At 40.9% G+C, this 23835-nt stretch overlaps 3 protein-coding genes and 1 long non-coding RNA gene across 6 annotated transcripts; 3 read left to right on the top strand and 1 right to left on the bottom strand.

The window, feature by feature from the left end:
* Nucleotides 1-573: 573 nt before the first annotated feature.
* Nucleotides 574-2593, top strand: LOC110489441 (homeobox protein Hox-A13a). The gene is made up of 2 exons (XM_021562148.3): nucleotides 574-1365; nucleotides 1603-2593. Exons 1-2 carry the CDS (start codon nucleotides 699-701, stop codon nucleotides 1848-1850), a joined length of 915 nt encoding a protein of 304 aa, XP_021417823.1. The 5' UTR covers nucleotides 574-698; the 3' UTR covers nucleotides 1851-2593.
* A 5581-nt stretch (nucleotides 2594-8174) lies between these two features.
* On the bottom strand, nucleotides 8175-21672 carry LOC149970213 (uncharacterized). 3 transcript variants are annotated; one of them, XR_016493501.1, is made up of 3 exons: nucleotides 19266-21672; nucleotides 10610-10725; nucleotides 8175-8600 (listed from the first exon to the last, which is right to left on the bottom strand). It is a non-coding gene; the product is annotated as an uncharacterized LOC149970213 (long non-coding RNA). The 3 variants fall into 3 exon arrangements; XR_016493502.1 differs by lacking the exon at nucleotides 19266-21672 and adding an exon at nucleotides 17205-17452; XR_016493500.1 differs by lacking the exon at nucleotides 19266-21672 and having other exon boundaries at nucleotides 10610-13477.
* LOC110487957 (homeobox protein Hox-A11a) lies at nucleotides 13453-16489 on the top strand. The gene is made up of 2 exons (XM_021559881.3): nucleotides 13453-14250; nucleotides 15080-16489. Exons 1-2 carry the CDS (start codon nucleotides 13611-13613, stop codon nucleotides 15310-15312), a joined length of 873 nt encoding a protein of 290 aa, XP_021415556.1. The 5' UTR covers nucleotides 13453-13610; the 3' UTR covers nucleotides 15313-16489.
* On the top strand, nucleotides 20962-23606 carry LOC110487955 (homeobox protein Hox-A10a). Its single transcript, XM_036971368.2, has 2 exons — nucleotides 20962-21996; nucleotides 22748-23606. Exons 1-2 carry the CDS (start codon nucleotides 21099-21101, stop codon nucleotides 23020-23022), a joined length of 1173 nt encoding a protein of 390 aa, XP_036827263.1. The 5' UTR covers nucleotides 20962-21098; the 3' UTR covers nucleotides 23023-23606.
* The last annotated feature ends 229 nt before the right edge of the window (nucleotides 23607-23835 follow it).

Below are 23835 nucleotides of genomic sequence, written 5' to 3'. Positions count from 1 at the left end.
CATCTCCATCGTCTTTTAAGGGATATTAGGAAACGTGTCCTTGGCGAATCATTCCTTATGCTATTTACTACTGGTCGAATTATGTGAGCTGTATTAGGGTTTGAATGGATTATACTTTGTGGAATTAATACAGGCCCACAATCGTCAAAATAATCAGCAATGACATTGTGTCATAGACATGATTACACGTACTTCCTTTATGTGCGTAAAAGCAACGTGTTTGGATGATTTTAAGTAGGTGAATCACCGCAGTCGTTTGAAGCAGTCTGGACAACTAAGTTATTTTTATTTGGCTTTCCAATTATAAAAGAGGAACCTTTTCAAACAAATGTGTCCGTCACACAGTTAGGTTTGAAGTGTAACCTTTATATAGGAGTCATAGGAGATGATATTTGTTGTTTGTTTTAGATTTACTCACGAAACCCTCTCGTTTTTGAGCGGCAAAAAGACAAGCCAAATCCCTTGATAGGTACGGTCATCTGACAACACCGCATTTTTCTACATTTAATTATCTGCAATGGGAGATGTTTATCGTGCTCTTTGCATATCACGTGGGCCCTTCTTGGCCAATGAAGGCGCGACCTTGGTTGCACCAGGGCACGTCAGAGTGGTTCACTCTCTCGGAATCAGTATCTCCTTTTTTCAGTCTCTGTGCTTTTTTTAAAAGAGCCAGAAGCCTCAATGTTGGATGTCGTGCTATGACAACGTCACTGCTCCTCCGTCCTCGCTGGGTCGACCCGTCGGTGATGTTCCTCTACGACAACGTTTCCGATGAAGTGAGCAAGAACATGGACGCTAGCGGTGGTGGTTTTGCGGGAGGCAACTTTGCGGCGAACCAATGCAGAAACCTGATGGCGCACCCCGCGTCCCTCGCTCCGAGCACCGCGTACTCGTCAAGTGAGGTCCCCATCTCCGGTATGGGTGAGCCAGCCAAGCAGTGCAGCCCTTGCTCGGCTGCGCAAAGCTCCTCCAGCGCGTCCCTGCCCTATGGATACTTCGGTAGCGGCTACTACCCGTGCAGAATGTCTCACCACAGTAGCATAAAGTCGTGCGGCACGCAGCCCCCCTCTGCATACGGGGAGAAGTACATGGACACGTCCGCCTCGGGCGATGACTTCACCTCGCGGGCCAAGGAGTTCGCCTTCTATCCGAGCTATGCGTCGGGGCCATACCAGCCCGTTCCCAGTTACCTGGACGTCCCCGTGGTACCAACTATGAGCGGGCCAGCAGAACCCAGACACGAGCCCCTGCTGCCCATGGAGAGCTATCAGCCGTGGGCTCTGACTACAAACGGGTGGAACGGACAAGTCTACTGCACCAAGGAGCAGCCTCAGCCCGGACACATGTGGAAATCCTCCATACCAGGTACAACACAAGGAGCTAGCCCTCAGGTTTTTACGCAATAAACCAGACAGTCTTTTCAGTGTGTTTTTATAGTCATATGTACGAAATATTTTGGCCTTTATGTAATGCCTAATGTAACAACATTTTCGAAACGATGCATTTTTTTGTAAAACTGTCTCGTATGATAGCATTATGGCTAGGCTACTATTGTAACCTTCTTACACCATATCTATTTTGTTTTCCTTTTTTCTCCACCAGACGCAATGTCTCACATAGGAGGGGACGTGAGCTCCTTCAGACGTGGAAGAAAGAAGCGCGTGCCATACACCAAGGTGCAACTGAAGGAACTTGAGCGCGAGTACGCGGCCAATAAATTCATAACGAAGGACAAACGAAGGAGGATATCGGCCCAAACGAATCTATCTGAGCGACAGGTCACTATCTGGTTTCAGAACAGACGCGTAAAGGAGAAGAAGGTGGTCGTCAAAGTGAAGAGCATCAGCTAGTTCTGAACGATGGGAATTGAGTACACACACACACACACACACACACACACAAACACACACTCAAAATGCTCTTCACGGTTTTTGGTTGGAACAGTTGACTCATTATATCCCACCGATCATGATTCACAAATGTAGGCCTATTTTGCCAAATGCGTTCCGGGACCTTTTTGGAACGAATATGCATAAAAACTCTGGACCTTCCACCTTTACTCCATGATGTAAAATATGGTTCGCGGTGAATGGATCCCAAAGCAGAAAGGGGCGTGTAACTTTTGCGACTGACATGCAGTACAGGAAAACAGACACCCTTCAGAGGTGTGTGTTTTAGTTTCTCATTTTATCTGCAACTTCAACGTGTGGAGGAAAAAAAAACATTTGGAAATCCACAGGAAGTGACGGCATTTAGGATTATAGCTTCCACGGTTAAATATTAATCCGTTCCATTTCCCCTTCAACACACCACTTATCATGTGCATCTTAATTTAAAGTTAAGCTTTTTCAAATGGTTCTCATGCTCTCACTCATAACGAATCCATGGTGCATTCCCTCTAGTAATGCATAGATAATGGTTTGTATGCCCATATAGGTTTTATATTGTGTGTGTATTCATGTGGTTGTATAAGTAAACTATGCAGACAAAACTATACAATTTCAAGGCATCTGTGTGTGTCTGTAAAACATGTCGGTGTAGAAGGATTGACATGAAAATCCGGACCAATAAAATATGGACATTGTTGAATCAATCATATATATCCACGACTTCTGTTTTGAACATCCATCCAGTATATTACAGAGAAATGGTTCAGTTTTTGGTGACATTTTGAGGTCAATTGTGTCATTTTGTCATAGCTATTCAAATGTGAAAGGATCAGTCATAGGTTGGTTGAAGTTATGCTTAGATTCAGAGGCAGTGTGCGAGGCTCGAGTAGGTCTGTTTACGGTGTGGTGTGTAAGGAACATGTCTGACCGCGGTGATTTATGCGTCACTGCGGAAGGTCCTCGTTTAGCCATACTGGGTTACTCTGGGCTGTCGTTTTTTGTACGTTAATTCCATGTGTCGCCTGGTTGTGATGGTATTACGAAGAGTCTGAATCTATCTATTGAGTGCATCAAAAATGTATATTTCTGGAGAAAGAACAAATCATGGAAGTTGGTTTTGAGTGTATGTGCAGGACTATAATGCCAACATCGCCATCTACTGATGAAATCGTCTCAAGTGCTACAGTTGACTGTAGCCAGACTGGCATGTGAATAGGTTATACCCTACTTAGCCACATCAACTAGGTTATAATAATAATATTAATAATAATATAGTTACATTTATATGAGATCAATATGGAAATATTTAGCAACAATACCTGGACAAACAGCCTATTCGAAGCCATACTTGCTCCAAATGTTCTCTATTTGTTTGTCCTGTTGTGTTTACTGTTACATGTGTAGATCTCAGTTGTGAATGTTCCGTTATTTCAATTATTGTCATTATTTTACATGCTTTCACAGGCATTTTTGTCATTTTTTTTCCGCGTCATAACACTATTACTGTGACGCAATCATATAGAGAATGCAGGAAGCATTTATTCGATAGGAATTCCTACTTATTATTACGTCATAATAATATCAGTGAAAACGTCAATTCGATGCACTGTATCTCAGCCACAGTTAAAATATCAGAATTTCAAAGGTGTATATAACCGCTTCTGCGTCACAGAGGTGAGCATTTTGGATTTTGAACATTAGTAGGCCCCCCCATGTGCTGCAGAAAACACCCACGCGCAGTTTAGGCTATTGTTGTTTTCGATTTCTTTGAGGTCTTGCACTAACCTGCAATAATATTTTCAATTATGTATTCAATGATCTCGTCATCCCAACGACAAAGTCTGTATGAAAATGTTTAGCATTTTGACATTTCTTAATCCCCTATATGACTGATCATCTTTTGTTGTAACGAGCGTCTCGCGTTCATGTCTGCTGATAATATCCATATCACACCAAATCACAAAATGAGAAGCGATTTCAAATGCGGGATATTATTGCTGCAGGTCTAGATTGTGATGCAGGTCTACATGTTTAATTCTAAGATAGTTTGGATTGAAAAGGTGCATGGGTGGCACATTATATTAACCGCAGTACTAGTCTAATCTGTGAAGTAACTTTATAATGAGCTAGAAGCCTATACATTACCATTTTAGCTCAAACGTTTTTAGATGTTCTTGGAAAATAGACTTAACAATAAAGATGTTGGTATTTAAGACACCTGATACTTATACATTGTTATTACATTATGCAGGCTAATATGAAGTGCTAACAGGCTACGCCACCAGCCGTAGCCTACAACTATTCTATTATTCCCATTCAGAAGTGGTTGAAAATGTAGAATTTATAATAGAGCGCTTTCTTAAATAATGTTCTGATTTGCACCATGTACTACTCTGGTGACTCAAGATAAAAATGTATGTTTCTCGTTGACACTTTGGTTCTATTACCGTATTAGTGGAATCACATCCGTTAAGTCTCAGTGTACTAGGCTTAGGACTGTATCATACATTTTTTTACTGTGGCACAGGCCACTCTTCAAATAAGAGAAGAACGCGGACATGAAACTAGCAAAGCAAACAAACATGGTGATTGTATAGGGGAAAGGTTTTGCACTTACAGAACCCGTAGCAATGACTTGTGTTTTTATTGTTGGAGGAAGTTCAAAAGCTCCTTGTCATTATCTTCGTGAATGCCAGGCTATGAACATTTACCACAAGCATTTCACGATCAAATAGAAACTTATTATAATTGTCAAATAATTACGCAAATGTATCCTGCGGTAACCGAATTCTGCAAGAAAATAGTAATACATACTGCTCCCACGAATCAGAATGCAGAGGCCTTGGCATGTTTGGCTACATATTTGTGTTTGTTTTCTGAATAAATATGCTGCATTGCAAAATCAGTCTTCAACGCAGGAAGCAGCAGAGCAAACTCATATCGTCTATACAGGTAAACATAGCAGAATATTCAATGTTTTCACCCTCTACTACTTTAAGTTTTCCATATATCGTAAATATATTGATTCAGTTGCTGCAGGAAAATATATATAATTTAAGAAAAGCAAACGTCTGGCCTTCTCCGTGGCACAGGGAAATAACAAGACACATTATGCTTCTAGGCTGTGCCATTGTCTTTTGCTATTTTTAATCAGTGATCTCGCACACCTGTGGTGCATGGTATTTTTCTAGCAACATCCGGAATCACACATTAATACATTTGAAATAGAAACGGTTGCGTCCTAATGTTTTTGCTGTTTCAAAAAGTTCTATAATGCTAACGATTAAACACCGTTGTAGATGTTATGTTCATAGTCTATAGGCTGTCATGAAGGCAGTATAAATGTGCTATCACATCAAAATATAACATTATAACATATCTAACCTAAATAAGGCTAGAATGCCTCTTGATTATAAACAAGTTATCGAAATAAATTGTTTTACTGTAGTACTTTTGTATTACTTTTATATTAGTAATACATGCATGGTTTATGATGTATAATAAATTGTGATTTGCAGTTTAAAACAGTTTTTTAATTAGTAACAAAACATGTAGACCTAATCATGTAATAACTATTTAAGCAGCATAAAGAGCTGAATTTCAAATTAAGTGTTGTCAGTAATTCGTAAAGAATTATAATGTAAAATTATGCAAATTATATATAATGACTTTTAACTTCTTAGTTTCTCAAAATGATGATTTATTAGGCATTGTCAGACGAATTGAATTCAGGGTCAAGTATGTCTTAACCGAGAGCACCGTCTGCGTGCAATGTCTCCGTCCTTGCGTACACGGTTCCGACGCAAACACACGCGAACGCGCACGCCACCCATGGAGAGAGATATTCAAACTGTGGCTGGCGAATAGAGCATGGCAGGCTGGACTGGATTCTAAATCTGGCACACGCCCAGCGCTCACTGCAGCATTGCTGGAGTCTTGCTGCCACCCAAAGGCAAAGCCAGACATGACAGCTCCTAAGTAATCCAGGCAGAAATTCAATTTGGCATTCCCTGTTGCATAAAATGAATGATATACATACAGGTTCAGAGAGCTCAACATAATTCACTGTCTTACTGATTCGCGCTTAATGGCAAACGGGCTAAGTGAAGTAAGAAGTACATGATCGTCTGTAAATCTTTTTTGCTGCGCTATCAAATAGTCCAGACGTTTTAAGGGCTATAGAATTTCACTATTCCATTTCCATTTCATATCTGCACTGAAATATCTGCTTTTATTGGAACGTCCACAAAAGGTCATATCTTGTTTTTTGCCTTTCTCTATGGAGAATACATTTTTGCATCAGTTTTAATGGCTGTTGGCGGTCAATCCTAACAGAAAAAAACACATACAAAAAAGCTTTCAAATTTAAGAAAAAAAAAAGTAGGCCTATTGTATTAACCGTATTGTTGTCTGGCGGAGGAGCAGCAGTATGGGACCTATATCTGAATAACACAATTAAAGAAATATTGCATGTGTATGATTTAGGCCTGTTTGTTGCACTGTGTTCTGCGTGATAGTTATTTAGGCTAGAATATTAAAGGAAAATATAGCTCATATACAACTCAATGTGGACAACTAGGGATCTTAACATGAACCTGCTCCCCGTTCACACTGCGCCCCGCTCTCCCAACTCTGTCATGCGGGGAGGAGATGAGTAAAGGCCGGGGCTAGTGTTGTGCTCTTTACTTTGACCTTCGCTGTCTACCCGGGTAATGGAGAGAGACTATGAAGAAGGCTGTAATCTTCAACTGGCTGGCCGAGATATACTGATTGTGTTTTCCAGAGGCCTACCCCGCTAGCCAGGATAGCGCATACAGATGTGGTTTAAACTCACGCAGTATAGCCTGCTAAAATACCTCAGCCCGGTAGACACCGTGGGATACGGTCGTTTTAACAGCGGTCAAGCAGAGGCACTTGACCGAGGATATGTGCGTCACACCTCCGTAGGCTGCGCTCTCGTGCCCTGGCCTATGCGTTTACTAGTTCAAGTAAGTCGGTGGTATTTTTTCTTCGGCCCATACAATTCAGTAGGTCTATTCTCAATTTCTACCAGGAAGGTGTATTGACACCAATGATTTTGTAGCCCAATCCAAAATGAACCTTGTGTGCGGGCAAAGGAGTCCGGCTGCAGTGTAGTATGCTATCTTTTTCTTCTTCAGTAGGCCTAATTATGTCTTAGTTACACACTTTGTTCGTTATTTGTCTGTTTTTATACGATGCTATTGTGCTCCGATTTGGGTTTACAGAAAAGGGATAGGCCTATAGACAGTGTGCCTTGTTATTTGTGACGGCGTGACATAGGTCCTTATAACGGAAAGATTCATGAGATGTCCATCTGAAATGAAATGGAAAAATATTAAAATATTGTACAGTGTTATTTCGTTTTTATCGATTCAAGAACACATTCTATTTGTTCTAATATAGACTATTGTCTCATCATATAACACTTCAGTAAACCTACCATTAAGGCCACGTGGTGCATTTTGGTTTCTTACCGTTCCATATATATTTCATTTGTACTCTGAAGTTCAAAACATTACAGTAAAACAAAGTATCACTTTTGCATTTGAGATTCAGGATTTTAGTTTAGTCTAAAGCCTACTATATGTTAGGTTCATGTTTAGTTCCCTAGTTGTCCACATTGAGTTGTATATGAGCTATATTTTCCGTTAATATTCTAGCCTAAATAACTATCACACAGAGCACAGTGCAACAAACAGGCCTAAACCATACACATGCAATTTTCCTTTAATTGTGTTATTCAGATATAGGTCCCATACCTAGAACCGGAGAAAAATATCCTGTCATCGTCGACCAATCAAAATCCTCCCTCACCCGACTCATAAACAAACAAAAATATATGTTATAGCCTGTATTTAAATATTCTTCTTGGGGAAAATACTATGAGAGTATTTTTTACTGAGTTGTGTGTACATTTATATGATGAGTCCTTACAAGGTAGAAATAATGTAACTTCTGACTGAGCTAAATGTAGAATTGATCCACGTAACACAGTGTACTCGTAGTCTATACACTGTTATCACAGCTTTATATGGTTAACTCATTTTTGTATTTAAGCGAGCGACGTCCATAAGAAAATCAAGTTCAAAAGCACGAGATGCGTCAAGAAAAAGTAGGCCTGTTGTCGTTGCTGTGTTTCCGTCGTCCTACGGAAAATGATTTGGATAAGCATAGGGTGCTGATATTGGTGGGTCTACTTCACACTATATTACATGCCCAACACTTCCGTGACTCCTATAAAATGGAGAGAGAAAAAAAACGCAGTTTTGTTTCACAATTTATTAAGCTATAGCCATTGCAACATTATGTACACAAGTCAAAGGTCCTGGTGAAATTTTTGAAATGTGTCTTTTGCATTATGAAGTTATTTTCTGGCCAATGTTTAGCTACATCGGGAATGATTATAATCCATATTCCATGCAACACACGGTTAGTTGTTATGTTGTTGTGGTTGTCCACTCCGTCGCTGAGGTCATTTTACTCGTTTTGTGTCACTCCGTCCTTGGGAGTTCAATGCGAGACTGATGTCAGTCGTTTCCCTTGAATTGATGCAATAGATAGTAAGGCTAAAGACACGTCCTCCCATTGACCAGGGAGTTGAATAGGGTTCCCACTATGGGCTCTGTTTTTCCTTGTGGTCCCTCGGTTCCTCTGTCGTCCGCCGTCGCCCTCTCCTCACATTTCTGTCACCTGTGGATAAATAAACAGTTCTTTACTGATTAAAAAAAGTTCACGCCTCCTGGTATCTTCGTGTTTGTTCATTCGTATTAAAGTATATGTCAGGGCTTTTTGGTCATGTTTCATATGACTATATCTGTGTGGTAGTAATCGCCCTCGTCCGCGCCCTCTTCGCTTATAGACTTGATTACCGCCTACAACTTAATAACAGCCAAGATGAGATATCATTAAAGTTCAAAAACACACGTTTTTTTCACAACTGTGCATAAAATAATCGAAAGATAAATGTTTAGTTCTAGTCTACTTTTGACGAATCAAAATATGGAAATGAAGCACATGTTTTGTGTGGAAATGCAGTGCAGTCTCGTCAATCGTAAAGGCGATGCGTTTCGTGTTGGGTCTTTGCGTAATTGAGTATAAGTCTATGCAATTTAGCATCACTTTTCGTGGAATACACACGCGTTAGCAAGATTCCATTAAATGTTTATTGAACATGAATCGATATGTATTTATTTTGTATATTGGAGGTTTTACAGCAGACCTAATGCTTTTTTCTGGCTTGGGGTTAGAATGAATTGTAACGTGAGAATAGGTTGCTATGCAATAGGCCTATATAGCCCCATTCGATGTTTATGTTGAACATGTAGATACCAATTCAGTTGACATTGTTGAAGATGTGTAAGACATCACCCACGTTTTTCGTTTGAAAACAATAGGCTTTATGCCAAAGTGCAAGGTTCATTTAAGTAGCCTAGGCCTACGCCATTTTGTTTCCCATTCATTGGCTTTAGGCTGAACAAATAAACGTTACACAAAACATGGTACACACCAATAATAAATTGTACACATCACTTTCTGAATGGTAAAATCGTACTGTAGTCAACAACAACAGTTTAATGGATTTTTGTATATCAATAATCATTGGGCTTTAGTAGTAAGTCTAACGGTAATTGAAGAACAAAGAAACAATCAATGGAAAAACGAAGGACATTTTAAAGACATATCCTCAGACAGCAAAGTTGAATTGTTTCGTTTTGTAAAAATACTTGTGCCATGTGTGCCTATTGGTCACCGACCAATATTCCAGAACAAGTTATTGACTTGGATAAGCCTAAATAGTTAGTGTTAGACTTATACCTTAATTCATCCTTAATGTGGCAGCCCTATCGCCCTTATTACCATCAGTGGGACTAAATCAATGCCTATTTGCGTCCCTTTGTTGAGAAGTGAAGTGAACATTTTTCTGTGCGTAAAGTTAATTGTTTAATGTATCAAATGGAGAGGACTATAATCCATGGGTTTTTGGTAATTATTTTTTTATTCTGTTTTTTATTTCACCTTTATTTAACCAGCTAGGCTAGAAAAACATTACAGTTCTATTATGTAATATCAGTTAAGTTTACTGGTGTCTAGTTCTCAAATGAAAACTACACCAACAAATCTGCTATTCCAAAGTCTAGAAAGCAATCCACGAAGGTTAAGTTCATTTTTAGACGTCACTTCATACATGCAGAAATCGATCTGTCTTGTAACCTAAAGCCACCTTTTCTTTCCCTTAACTCGCAGTGTTGTTGACAGAAGCTGAAAATGAATTTGTAATCAGGGAAACTTCATCCGGGGCATACTGTGCCCTTAAATGGCGTCTGCACTCCCTACTGTAAGGGCCTACCGGCGGGCGGCGACCCTCTCCCTCCGCCGAACTTGAAGTCGACCGCACAGACAACGCTATGGCGTGGGGGGCTTTTACGCAGAGATGCCGTCTTATTTTTTGGCCACCGAAGAAAATTCACAAGACCTTAATTAAGAGAGATGTCGTAGGGTCGACATGAATCAAGTGTGTTATGAAGCATCTTCCCCGAACATAAAAACTGTTTACATGTTGAAACTTAAATGTCTCTCTTAGCTTGTTTCTAACTTTAGTGAATGATTTAACACTTTTGGGTCAGTATAGACAAATAGTTTACGTAGAAAAAATGTTTTTGGAGCTAATGCATTTTTATAAGAGTAAGTATGAATCTTACCTGTCTTTGTTAAGTTTTAGAATGTCTAGTTTTCTTTTGTCGCTGGACTGCTTCGGCTCCTGACTTTGTCCGTGTAGGTGGCGACTTCCTATCACGCCTGGTCGGTTTGATGGTGTCTGGCCGAGAGAAAAAAACGCAGTATAAGACTATGGGAGCTATAAAAACTCAGGTCTGTGCCTTTGGTATTCCTGGGCACCCTGTGCTCAATTACGGCTTAAAAGCTCTAGCTCAAGTCGTAGAATTTGTCTGGATTGACGAAGAGGCGGAGCGTGTGGTTTCGAAGGCACAGGGTTTGTTTGTGTCCCCACAATCATTTGAATAGGAGGCAATGCATGAACGGATGACCCGATATATTCTAATGCTTCTATTTGTTTCTATTTTGGAACAGGGGTTTAAGCTCATAGCCAATTTACCGTTTCTTAAGACATGTTATGTTTTCGAGGTCATATTACAGTACGTGTCACGTTGGCGCATTCTGAAGCTCGGTGTGTGTGGAGTTTAGGCCGGGCGGATTTGGGTAAAGCGAGTTCCCGCGGTCCTAATCCGTTCTCTGGTCGCTCGTTTACAGAACAGCAGAGTTAGGTTCCACCAGCTCACAACACGCAAAACCCACCACTGTGGTCTATACGCAAAGAGACGGATATCTTCATTGTCTTATTGATAGTAAAAATGATAATACCCTACTATCCTACATAATCTAATTGAACATGTATCATCACATGTAGTTTATTCAAAATGTATCATCCAAAAACAAACTCGAAAAGGATTAATCTAAATATATGTTATTTTGTATTTCATTACAACAAGTAAATTGTATAACCTAATACACTTTGTTGGGCTGTTAAGAATTCATAGGCCTATGTGTTTGTAATTCTATTCAATAGATGCGAAATGGGTACAATACTCGTGAGGAAAATGCAATCTATAGTATTAGCCTAATTATGAGATATAACTTTTTAAATGTTTAAACATGAACCTTTTTTGACTAGTGTTCCACCTTTGGTTAGATTGTCTATACATCATGTGCTAATAAGGAAATAAATGTTTACCCAACATAATCTTTAGAATGAATAATGGTTTCGAACATAATTATTGCCCATAGGCCCATGGAGCCCATAAAAGTTGTTTAAACGTTTCTCGTGGAGTTGGGTTTAAACGAGGACAACGTCTGGAGAAATCTTTCAAAACAAATCGGCTATTGATTCAACATCAATGTATTCCACAACGCTGATAGTTGTAGTGTGTTGACGCTATTTCAAATATTGTCTGGACTATTGTCTGGGCCGCTGAAGGGGTGCGCAGTCTGTTAAACGGAATTGGACTGTAAAACTGAATTGCATTGTAGTTCACAATGTCTTGCAGGTCATAGAAATAGATGTCTATTTCCTCATTCCATCTAGAAATAGGCCTATCTGTGCGTAAAACGGCACTTTACGCATTGTGCAATCTGGATAATATTGCTATTTACAGGCGGTGAGACCTATAGATCACGGAGTTCAAGTTGAAAACAAAACTAATTTTGCAGTTGAGGCCTAATTATGCAACCTAACTAGCAACGAACTACTATTAGTTTAACATAGGCCTATTATGATTTAACAAACGTCCATTTATAACTAGCCTATTGTTGGTCTAGCGCTGGGTGTTTATAATATCCAGACAGACACCCACAATCAATTCATGGGCATTTATCTCGATCTCTACCTACTGCGCTCAAATATGAAGTATTGATCCGGTGCCTCCTCAGTTATCGCTGTCGTAAACAACATTGTGCAATATTGGCAACTTTTTTAAAACCGCTTTACAAAACGTCCGTCTTTTTTTATGTGGCGAAATGCAGGTGATGTACGGGTTTGGAGTATTTTAACAGCCAAGCGTCAATATGAGCTGTCTGTTGGTGTTGTCTAAGTGTTGCATGGCCTAAAATGTCTGTTTGGTCGTCGCGACGCTGACACCTGACCGGAGGCAGGGCCAAACATCAAGGCTTACTTGAACATGACCCTGATTGACAAATGTTGCCGTGAAGCCAAACGGTCATGATATAATGTTGTAAATTATGAGCACACACCTCAGTCACAAACATCAAACATAGCATAGAAATATGTTATTTTTCTGTCTTTGTTTTTGCAAAAGCATAATCAATAGTCTTGGATTTTACTATTGAATGAAATGTACTTACACGTTTAGAGGATACAGATATTGTTGGCAAGCCTCAAATGTGTAATATTTCCAAAGACATCTTCAAACCCTCAGGGATATCATAAAGCTTACGAGACGCATGGATTCAACCAGTACCCCCCCCCCCCCCCCCCCCCCCCCACACACACACACACAGATTAGATGTCGAAAGGCGCATAGCATATGTGAAATTGATATTGAATCAGGTTAGTTATTCGATAGAAATATGTCACTTCCCTACATTTTAACAACCAATGCAATTATAGTTTTCCCTCTGACTTGCTGCATGTAAGGGAATTCATTTTAGACCGACATGGCGATAAACCACCAATGTCAAGCTTCAGGACAACTAGCAGTATGTCTCTCTCACTCACTCACTCACTCACTCACACACACATTCACTGAATAAGTCCTCACTCTCCATGATGCACGCGCGTGCACACACCCACACCCGCTCATAGCACACACACCCTCGACCCTCTCTCCCTCACTCTCTCAATTCAATTCAATGGGCTTTATTGGCATGGGAAACATGTTTACATTGCCAAAGCAAGTGAAATAGACAATATACAAAAGCTAAATAAAAAATAAACCGTTAACTCTCTCTCTCTCTCGCGCACACGCACAGGAAATCTGTCCATTTCTGCTGTTGATCACGTGACCCACGCCTCCCCGGAATGGATGGAGTTGGCTCTCCACGTCAGCTTACGTCTCAAAATTTCTGCCTAGCGAACCAGCTTCAAAGAGGCACGAGCCAGGGCGCTCCAGAGCCATGTTAAGGGCGGCTATAGAGGCATGACCCAGATTGTGGTAGAGTGAAGGAATTATGGATTTTGACGAGCTGGTCCCTGTCGGTTCGAACATGTATTTGCCCAGTTGCACCTACTACGTCTCGGCGGGGGCAGACTTCTCCGGTCTACCCTCATTTTTGTCCCAGACCCCGTCTACTCGCCCCATAACATATTCGTACTCCTCTAACCTGCCGCAAGTCCAGCCTGTGAGAGAGGTGACGTTCAGGGACTATGCTGCCATTGACGCGTCTGGTAAATGGACACATCGGGGGAACCTGCCCCAGTGCTACCCCACTACGGAGGACATGGTTCACCGGGACTGTCTGTCGTCGCAGCCCACCATGGGGGAAATGTTTGCCAAAAACAACCCTGCCGCGTACCACCACCACTCCGGCGCGGGCTCTGCAGCGTCCAATTTCTACGGAAACGTTGGCAGGAATGGGGTGCTGCCCCAAGCCTTCGACCAGTTTTTCGAGACAGCATATGGCAACGCCTCGGAAACGCCGTCGTCTAACGACTATTCAGGGAACACAACGGCCACGAAACAAACAAACTCCGTGGCAGAGCACGCTCCACCGTGCCGGGATACTGAGGGGAAGGAGCCACGCGAGGAGACCAGCAGTCCAGAGTCCTCTTCCGGCAACAATGAGGAGAAATCGAGCAGCAGCAGCAGCAGTACGTATTAAGTCAGCACCCTGGTTATGAGAGAAAGTTTGCAATCTAGCGCGCTGCTGTTAAATTCTTTATATGGTGTTTTATAAGCTTATAAGGTTTATAGAGGGCCTGTAGATTTCCCCAACAAAACTTTGTTATAAACTTCAGGATCACGTGCTTGGAATTGAAATTGGCCGTGAAAGAAATCAGAACTAGTGATTTTTCTTAACACTCCCTAAAGTTTTTAAAAAGCACGTAGTTATTACTGTGAATTGTAACGTAGACCTAATATTCCCGGTCATACATTAATCATAAATGTAGCCTAGTTTCACGGTTTCTTAGCATTAAAAGAGCACTTACTTGCGTGTAATGAGGGGATGCCTCTGGTTTAGGGGTTAGCACATAGGAGATCGTGCGTTAACGCAGTCTGGCAGTGTGTGTGTGTTGCACTAGTATGCTATTTGTCATGTTTCTGATGTGAGAAATCAAATGTAATCTATTGATGTGGTATTACTGTTGATATTATTTTATGATTAATTGCATTTCGTCTATAGCCTTACATGCACGCTGAAAACTGTCAGTTATCATGTATAGCATATGCAGTGTTCGTATCCACAACACTGCATATGCTGTTTAATGGCTTCATATTGTAATTGAAATGACTGCATAAATAATATATAGAAATTAAGAGGCAATAACAATATTTTTCGTCGTATTGATTTGGACCACATGCGTAATTATAGACTACCCAAAAGCCTATGACAATGCCTATAAATCCTAGAACATAGTCATGGATAATATGAGCTATTTGTATATTTTGGTGACCGCCATTCTCTTCTCTCCTCTCTAGGTGGACAGAGGACTCGTAAAAAAAGATGTCCTTATACAAAATATCAGATCCGAGAACTGGAGAGGGAGTTCTTTTTCAGTGTGTATATCAACAAAGAGAAGAGACTGCAGCTCTCTCGTATGCTGAACCTCACCGACCGCCAAGTGAAAATCTGGTTTCAGAACCGAAGAATGAAGGAAAAGAAATTAAGCAGGGACAGATTACATTATTATACCACGAACCCGCTGCTTTAGGAGTGACTTGTCATATGCGTTTACAGACTTATTGACTCGCTGTGGTCTCTTATCCCTGACGTTTGTTGCAGAGGTAGCAACAACACAACAACAACAATGTCTGCAGCTGCAACACGATGCTCAACTGTTAATTTCAAGTTCGAGGACAGGTAGCAGAATCTCTCCTGATTTCCAACAGTTTGAGAACGAGCATGATTTAAGTTGACACACTGACGGCATTTTGGCCATCAGACTTTGTTTTAAAAATATATTTCTGCGGATTTTGTCCTCACCAAGACTATGTTTCTTGTGTATCCTAATAATATTGTGCCACACTAGGTCTATTGCCTTCATTTTCGCTTCACAGCGCGGACAGCCTTACCAGTCTAACAATGACTGAGTCGGGTTCATTTTGTAATCGAAAAGCCTCTGGTAAATGAAGTTTTCTGTTAGTAAAATCGTACGAGTGGTGACGTGGTATAGGTTTTTTGTTGGCAGACAATATGTGCTGTTGTGCATTTCATAAATGAGGCTATGACTTTAATTCATTAATTGGTGTGACCAAATAATGAGACTTGGAAGAGCGCGATTGTACATTGTCTCTGTTCGTAAGGTTGTTTATTTTGCAGCCACTGATTTTCTATCACTTTTAAATACCAGCTGCGAAGCTCTATCAGCAAAATAATAAGCCGGTGTTAAATGGTGTTGACCCCAAACCGTGACTAGGCCATTGTAATAGTTTCAACACAACACATGTAGTAACATCTGTTTATATTTTGTATACTTGATTACCACACCTAATTTGGCTTTGAATTTGAAGTTAATGCACGGACAAACCCAATGAGGATAATATTAACCCTATACAGACAGAACCTGATATACGCTTGTTCAGCCACGAATTGTTGCATTGCGACACGCCTGTTGTTAATATAGGTAATGTGTGCAACAAGGCCGCAGTCTTTCGATACCCAGATTCAGCCAATATGCATCCAGGTTTTGTTCAAATAGGACCAACTATTTGTTTCTATTATTCACAGGTCTTCTTGTTTTCTGTTGCAGTACCGTGAACGTCAAATGCGTTTTGAAATATATTGTTAGGGACATAATCTTGGATCAACTGCTTGGTATGCCCCAAATATTCTGTATTATCCTATATTTCGAAATTAAAAATGAAAAGATTTTTGAAGGAATGTACAAATGTGACTGGTTATTTTACTCAGACTGGAAACTATTTTAAAGCTGTTTTACCTTCACACAGGCCTTTTACGCACAACTCTTAACATTTTAAGCACAAAGAAATAAGACTAAATGCTATTTAAATATTTAAAACTGAGAGTTACTTACTCGAATGTGAAACCTTATTCGTGGAAACGATTTTTGTGTGAGCGATTGATTGATGAACACCGATATTTCATTAAGCTACCAATCGTAAATGTTGATATGCACCTAAACGTTAGGCTACTATTTCTTATGTGTGTCAGGTTGTATTTTCTAATGACCTTTGCTCATTGCAATTGTATAGGGTGACATGCACATCTAGGCACTAATCGTTTTGAACTCACTGACGTATAGGCTACCATCATTCAGGCTTATCATTCAATTGAGTTCATTTATTGGCTTTGAACTTTGAATATGTTTGTCTCAATTACCCACAACACTGTGGTAAACAAGCCGAATACAGTCACCATGTGCATCTCCTTTTCATTCACCTACACGTGTCTCTCACGGATTTGATTAAAATCATCCCTTCTTCCACAACATCCTCCTAAGCGAGCATCGCCATATTTGCTGTATTATCACTCTGTTTATGAGCGCCAGCCGCAGCGCAATGGCGTTCATATATGACAGTCAAAAGGGCCATAAACGCAGGGAGAGAGAGGCTGAAGTTTATGGTTGCCTCTCTCCGGCCTTACCTCGCCTGGCGCATCCTTTACTGCGGGCTGGAATTCCGTCCCTAATTGCTGGACATCCTCCCCGTTGCCGCAGCAACGCGGCCATAAAATCTGTCTCAGAGTCTGGAGCATTTGTACAGTTGGAGTGCAGTGCAATAAACCGTCTGAGACCCAAGGTTATCAATTCTTTTACAAAGGAGGCGAGAGCGAAGACAGGGGAGAGGACGGATAGGAAAAGCCTCTGCTCACTGGCCGTTTCGACTTCATTTGAGAAGGTTTTTCCCCCTTCGCAGGTTGTCCTCCTTGGATCAGAGTAGCGGCCATGGGGCTTGTGCTCATTTGGAGACGCTTCTTCCTGCCACAGTGCGGCGCTGTTGAGATCAATGTCATTGTCGTAGATATTTTTGTTTGCAAGAACTCGAACCCAGCACAAGAAACCTTCAAGATTCTCGAGGGATACAATACCTTGCAAATCAGGTACATTTTCTCGAACAAAGAACAAAGCCTCATACTATGTGAGAGAGCTGGCTGTTCCTGTTTTCAGAAGTAGATTATTTGAACAGTTTATTTAAGTACAACTGTATTGTAACGTTTCTTTCCTTTAGCTGTTTTGATCATTAGGTTGCACATTCAATATGGTGGTCAGCAGTAGAGCATGATTGGCAGTATAATTGTAGAGGACCTAGGTAAGATATTACATGTAGTAGCCTAGCAACACGTGCTCTGCTACATTTGTTAGGCTTGTATATTTTACATGTATAAGCATGGCCCAAAAATATATCTCAAAATATCTGTCCCAAATATCCAATAGAACAGGCCTACTGTAAGATATCAAGGTTATTACAGGCTGAAAGTATTTGTTCACAATCATGGAAAGAGGGGAGTGAATGTCTTATCTAAAGTAGTTCATCATTATCTATTCATTTCAGTGTTTTATATAAACATTTTTTTAATGATCTGGATTAGTTGGTCCTTCTAAATCACAACAATCACTTGTGAAATCACCACTCTCACTGGGCTTTTTGGAACCAATCTGCATTTTGTGTCCTTCCAGAAGGCATTACTCTCTGGGTCGTGCCAAAAGTATAAATTATGTGATTGAAAAAGTAGGTTTGATTGTGATAGGCCAGAAACGTGTGTCTCTTTCCTTCCTGTTCTAGACGCTAGAGAGGGGGATATTCGGTATCATTCCAAGGCGCGGATGGGGTTCGCCACGGCTCTTGCATGCGCGTGGACACCCCTCTACTACTCCTTTGTCTCTCGTGAAAAATAAATGCTTCCGCTGGATGTAATAAAACTCTGCATTATTGTTCATAACTGCACTCGCGACGAACATGATCCGTCCGAAACGGCCTCCCCGGCCACCATCATATGAGGTTGATCAAAGCGTTGTTCAGAGTAAACTGTTTTAGGGGAAATGATAGCTGGACAGCTGTGAAATGAAGATTTAATAGCCGCAATTAGGCTAATAACTGTAACACGGAGATATAACTGATAGGCCTAGGTTACACGTCGATAATGCAGCATGGGGTGTGTGTGCTGACTACAACTGTTTCAAAGCTGCATGTGCACAGAATTAATTAACGTCAACATTATTAAGTATTGAATTTCGAATGGCTGATATTTTATATGATCATATATATATATATATATATATATATATTTGCTGATGGTGTTTTTGCTGATTTGTCTGGTAGTTAAGTTCACTCGTAATGGAATGCACAATTCACTGTTCAGTTTATAGAACAGTCAAATAATGTTAGCTGCACGGATCCCCCCTCCTCATATATACAGTATATATAGTCAACCCCAGTTATGCACCATATAAACCTTTTCGTTCCTTATACTTTAGAATTGATAGAACTATTACTAGTCTCACTTCTATGTTTAATTGGGAGACATAATGAATAAGATGTCATTTTTCGTGACAGTGCAATGTTGTTGTCTTTTACCATAGAACTATTATCCCACTAGACCCAAACCACAACTATAAGCCTTTAGTAACGATGCAGAAATTGCTTTTAGGTCTACATTTAAGGCCACGTTTGTGTTTTGGGGGGTTAAATCCCCATGTTTACTTACTTGCTCAGGTTATTCCCATTGTCTCGTTGGGGTATTATATGGCCTCAACTGGTCTCCCTCCATTTGGATGCGTCCATTCCTCTCTCTCTCTCCAGGTTGAAGTTAATCTGGGCCAGTTTTGACCATTACCCGTGCCAGGTGGCTTGTGGACCTCCGGCTCTGTTTTCACTCTGCGGTGTCCATCTCAATGCAAAATTGAGAAAAATGTATTGTTATTGTTGAAACAGCATGTCAATTAGATGCCCACAAAGGTATTTTATACGTGTGGTGAATTGTGTGAATAAAAAAAGCGTAGGTTCATATAGGACACCTTTATATTTGATGAACCCATAATGATTATCTGCATCCATAGTTTGCTTTTACAATGCCTTTGTAACACGCTATTAGGCATCGAGGCTACACATCGAGGCTACACATAGGCCTATTTGTAACCAAAAACATCAGTTGGCGTTACTGCATCATCCTTCGACGCTAAATTGACAATGATTTAGATTTAACCAGACTCCCCAAAATCATCTAGTGCTGCTATTTGGTCGGATATGCAGTCTGTTTTGATGTCCCTATATGTATATCTTATATAATAAATAGATCTAGAAGAAACGAATCATTTGAACTCGGAGAAAATTGCTGTATGTAAAGCGTATAATGTTCCTGCCAATTAGGCCTAATGCCTTCATCGGTGTTTTAGCTCTCTACAATCCATTTACTTGTCAATTAATTAGACTTACGCAGTGATCTATTTTATATTAAATCACTGTAAAAGAATGTGTAGCCGTCTTGTTACGCCCTGTTTACGGTACCTGTTTAAACCTGAAGGGAACCTTAATGTTGGCTTACAGTTGTCACTTACAGTTCGGGAGGATTGTCGACACTGTGTGCGCATGGAAAGGTGTAGGCTATAGGCGCGAATGACTTGCGAAGTGGTTGTTTATTTGATTTGGTTTAATATGAACTAATGTGCTGGTTTTACTTTTCAACGTTCATTTTAAATTAGCTATATAAGGAGTACATGTAGCTTAGTTGTATCTAGTCTAGTATCGATTAAACAGCATCTGAGGGCTGTTAAACATTGTAAACCTCTCATTTTAGTACAGGAAGAACGCATAGCCTTATCTGCAGTTGATGGATGTAACACTTGAAGTCTCTAAACTTTTGCAAAGTCATATTTAAAGGTCACTAACCTACAGTGTAAAATAGGGTTTCAAATACTTTTTGTAATTTTTATTTCATATTAATTGTGTTATAATGATGAGGTGAACACGTCATTATTTAGTAGCTTATATAGGCTTTCCTTTATTGGTCCTGTTGTTGCGTCTGTTTTTAAAACTAATATGGTTTCCATTTAGTCTTCTTGTGTTATATATACGCATATAAAGTATCAACTATAGGGAGCCATAGGGCTTAAGACAAATTAATCATTTGATTAATTAAACCTTATGCTTATTTTACGCACAGTTCAAAATAATAAGGGATACGACGCACTTCTCTTAATGCTGAAAACAGAATTGGTAGTTGATATGGAACATATGCTGCCGAACTCCCCTTTGCGCATGCATGAGTGCGCATAGACTACTTTTTATTTTCGAATGTTTGCATTCTGCACATATGGCCTCGCCCCGTCGGTGCTATGGTGGTGCATTAAAGCGAGATGAGAGAAACGCACTGATTGCTGTGCTTTCTCCTTTCTATTCCTCAGACCTTCGATGGCCCCGGCTGCTACGTGGTCGTGGATGGGGAGGGGCCCTGCGTATCCGAGCCTTCCTATTGGCTCCAGAGTCTGCACAGTGGAGAGGGGGGTACATCTAATCATATCCAGCATGTTTTGCACAAGAAATGTCAGCCAGAAAGGGCTATCTTCTCCCCTCGCCAAAATACACTACAATAATGTCATGCTCGGACAGCCCCGCAGGAAACGCGTTTTTTGTGGATTCTCTGATCAGCGGTCGGACCGAGGGTGCAGGGGGACACTACTACCCGGGCAGCGGCGTGTGTCTGCCCCATAACACCGCCTCAGAGGTTCCTTACGGACTACAGAACTGTGGATACTTCCCTGGCATAGGCAAGCGGAGCAACGCAGGTCCCCAAAACATGATGTCTGCCGCGTCAGGCGCGTATATGTCAGGCATGGAGATGTGGATGGACGCGCAGAGGTCGTGCAGAATGGACCGAATGGACCAGCAACAAACTGTGGGTCCCCAGGTCGCGCCCTGCTCGTTCCCACAGAGCATTAAGGAGGAGAGCGTGTACTGTCTCTATGAACCGCAGAAGTGCCCTAAAGCCTCCACAGCCGAAGACCTGACATACTCGAGGCTAACCACAACAGGCTCCGGTTCAGGCTCGTGTACAGTCACCGACGGCGGCGGTGGTGGGGGTACTGTACCCGTGCCTGGCTACTTCCGCTTGTCTCAGACGCACGCACGCTCTCATAAAGTTTACCACGGTGCCCAATCGAACCCCTCTCATTCTCACTTTGGCCTACACCCCCCTGCACCAACTCGTTTCCACACCTCGACACCCCAGCTGTCCTCAGCTTTAGCCTGCTCAGCCACGGCGGAGCACAGGAGGAGAGACACCGAGGAGGCTCTGTCCTCCGGTAACGCGCCCAAACCCCAGCAGACGAACGCCCTACTGGGGGACGAGGAGACGCGAGCGTCCTCCGACGGGGAACCTTCCTCTCCCGAGGAAGCTGTGGTGGAGCTCGAGAAGGAAAAGTCAGTGAAAACGACTAAAGGTGAGCTGAGATCATCAAAAGGTGTTGTCAATCACTCTGCCACGGTTGGTTTTATTTCATACTGTATAGTGAAGCAGGTATGGCGACAAATAAAAAGATTATAACACTTGCAGAGAGACGGATTTCTGCTTTAGCATTCAGAGGTCATTTAGGTGTTTTTTTTTATTCAGGGATAATATATGGTCTATATGAGGCGACACCATGCTTATTTTAATGCCTTAATATCAAGCGGGCATGAAAGGTTTGGAAAAATAATAGAAGCAATTTAGTAAAAATGCTGTGGGGAAAAAAGCAATGTTATTATAAAAAAAAATACATGTAATTATTTGTTTCGGTTTAGGCTATAGGTTTATCATAGAGTTTCCATTATAGGCCCTTCACTGTCGCTCAAAATAGGCCTAACATTCGTAGGCTATGTCTATTCACTATCTACTAAAAGCCTGTTTTTATTTTTGTCTGTTGATATTTGTTCTTATTATAGTAGGTCTAAAATTATAGAAAATGTTATACATCTCATAAAATATCTTTGAATTATTACCTGCACATGTTTTAAGTTCAAGCAAAGTACACAAGGCCGTTGAACCTTCCTTATGGAAAGGCCTATATCAACCCATTGACCTGCACAACACACACACACACACACACACCACACACACACACACACACACACACACACACAGAAGCTTGCGCGCGGCCTATCTTACATCCCAAGCTGTCAGCCTAAAAAGCATGTATCTACCATTTCCTTTAGGAGACTCAAAAAGTGAGAGCACCGCCAACTGGCTAACAGCAAAAAGCGGCCGGAAGAAACGTTGCCCATACACCAAGCACCAGACACTGGAGCTCGAGAAGGAGTTCCTCTTCAACATGTACCTGACTCGCGAGCGTCGCCTAGAGATCAGTAGGAGCGTGCACCTGACCGACAGGCAGGTCAAAATATGGTTCCAGAATCGCAGAATGAAACTGAAGAAAATGACCCGGGAAAACAGGATTCGGGAGCTCACGTCAAATTTCGGTTTTTCGTGATAACACTGAATGTTTTTAATAAGCTTTGTATTAAACGAGCTTTAGTTATAATGCAAGTTGAAAAGGGCACATATTTCTTAGGCCTACAGGCAAGCCTTTGCATCGTCCTGTATAGCTAGCTACTGGTAAAACGTGAATGTTATCGGTTGTTTCTTATTTCTTCATATTCTGTCACATCTTGGAATAGGTGTCTTGGGTAAAATAATGGTTGACATTTTATCTAAATTGGAGCTACACATATAAATCACAATTGAGTTTTACAAATATATTGCATATATTGTGCAGTTTCTTTAAAATGTAGATTGCATGAAACAACATGATTCAGACCCCCCCCTTTTCCTGCATTTTTCAATGTGGATCACACAAGGCCTATCTATCAACAGTGAGGGAATAAGATGAGTCGACCTATAAATGTATTGTTCCGATATATTATGATGAGTTGAGGATCATTTTGTTGTGTAGACTCGAACTAAGGGAAATGTACATGAGCAGTCTACATTGTGAAAATGTTTTTATTGTGTATAACATTATGTACATATGAGATTGTGTTTTGTGTATTGCGTAATAAATTATAAATTCACATATACTGGATTAGTCTGTTTTTTGAAGTCAGTGTTTATACCTCTGCATTTCTCGCCATTTTTTTCTGTAAAATAGTATAAGCAATTTGGACAGGTTTTTGAATCCCATTTGAAGTTGTACATTGCTTGGCTTTTGCCTGTCCGTTAAGAAATGTTTTTAGGATCCATGGAATAGCTCTCGGAAACTATTTACATATGACACCAGTCATAATATGTCTAGGCGGTATAGGCA

This window comes from Oncorhynchus mykiss, chromosome 30 (genome assembly GCF_057628025.1).
Source record: "Oncorhynchus mykiss isolate SJ-2025 chromosome 30, ASM5762802v1, whole genome shotgun sequence".
NCBI lineage: Eukaryota > Metazoa > Chordata > Actinopteri > Salmoniformes > Salmonidae > Oncorhynchus > Oncorhynchus mykiss.
The sequence above is the reverse complement of the archived record's forward strand: the minus strand, read 5'-3'. Positions and strand labels throughout refer to the sequence as shown.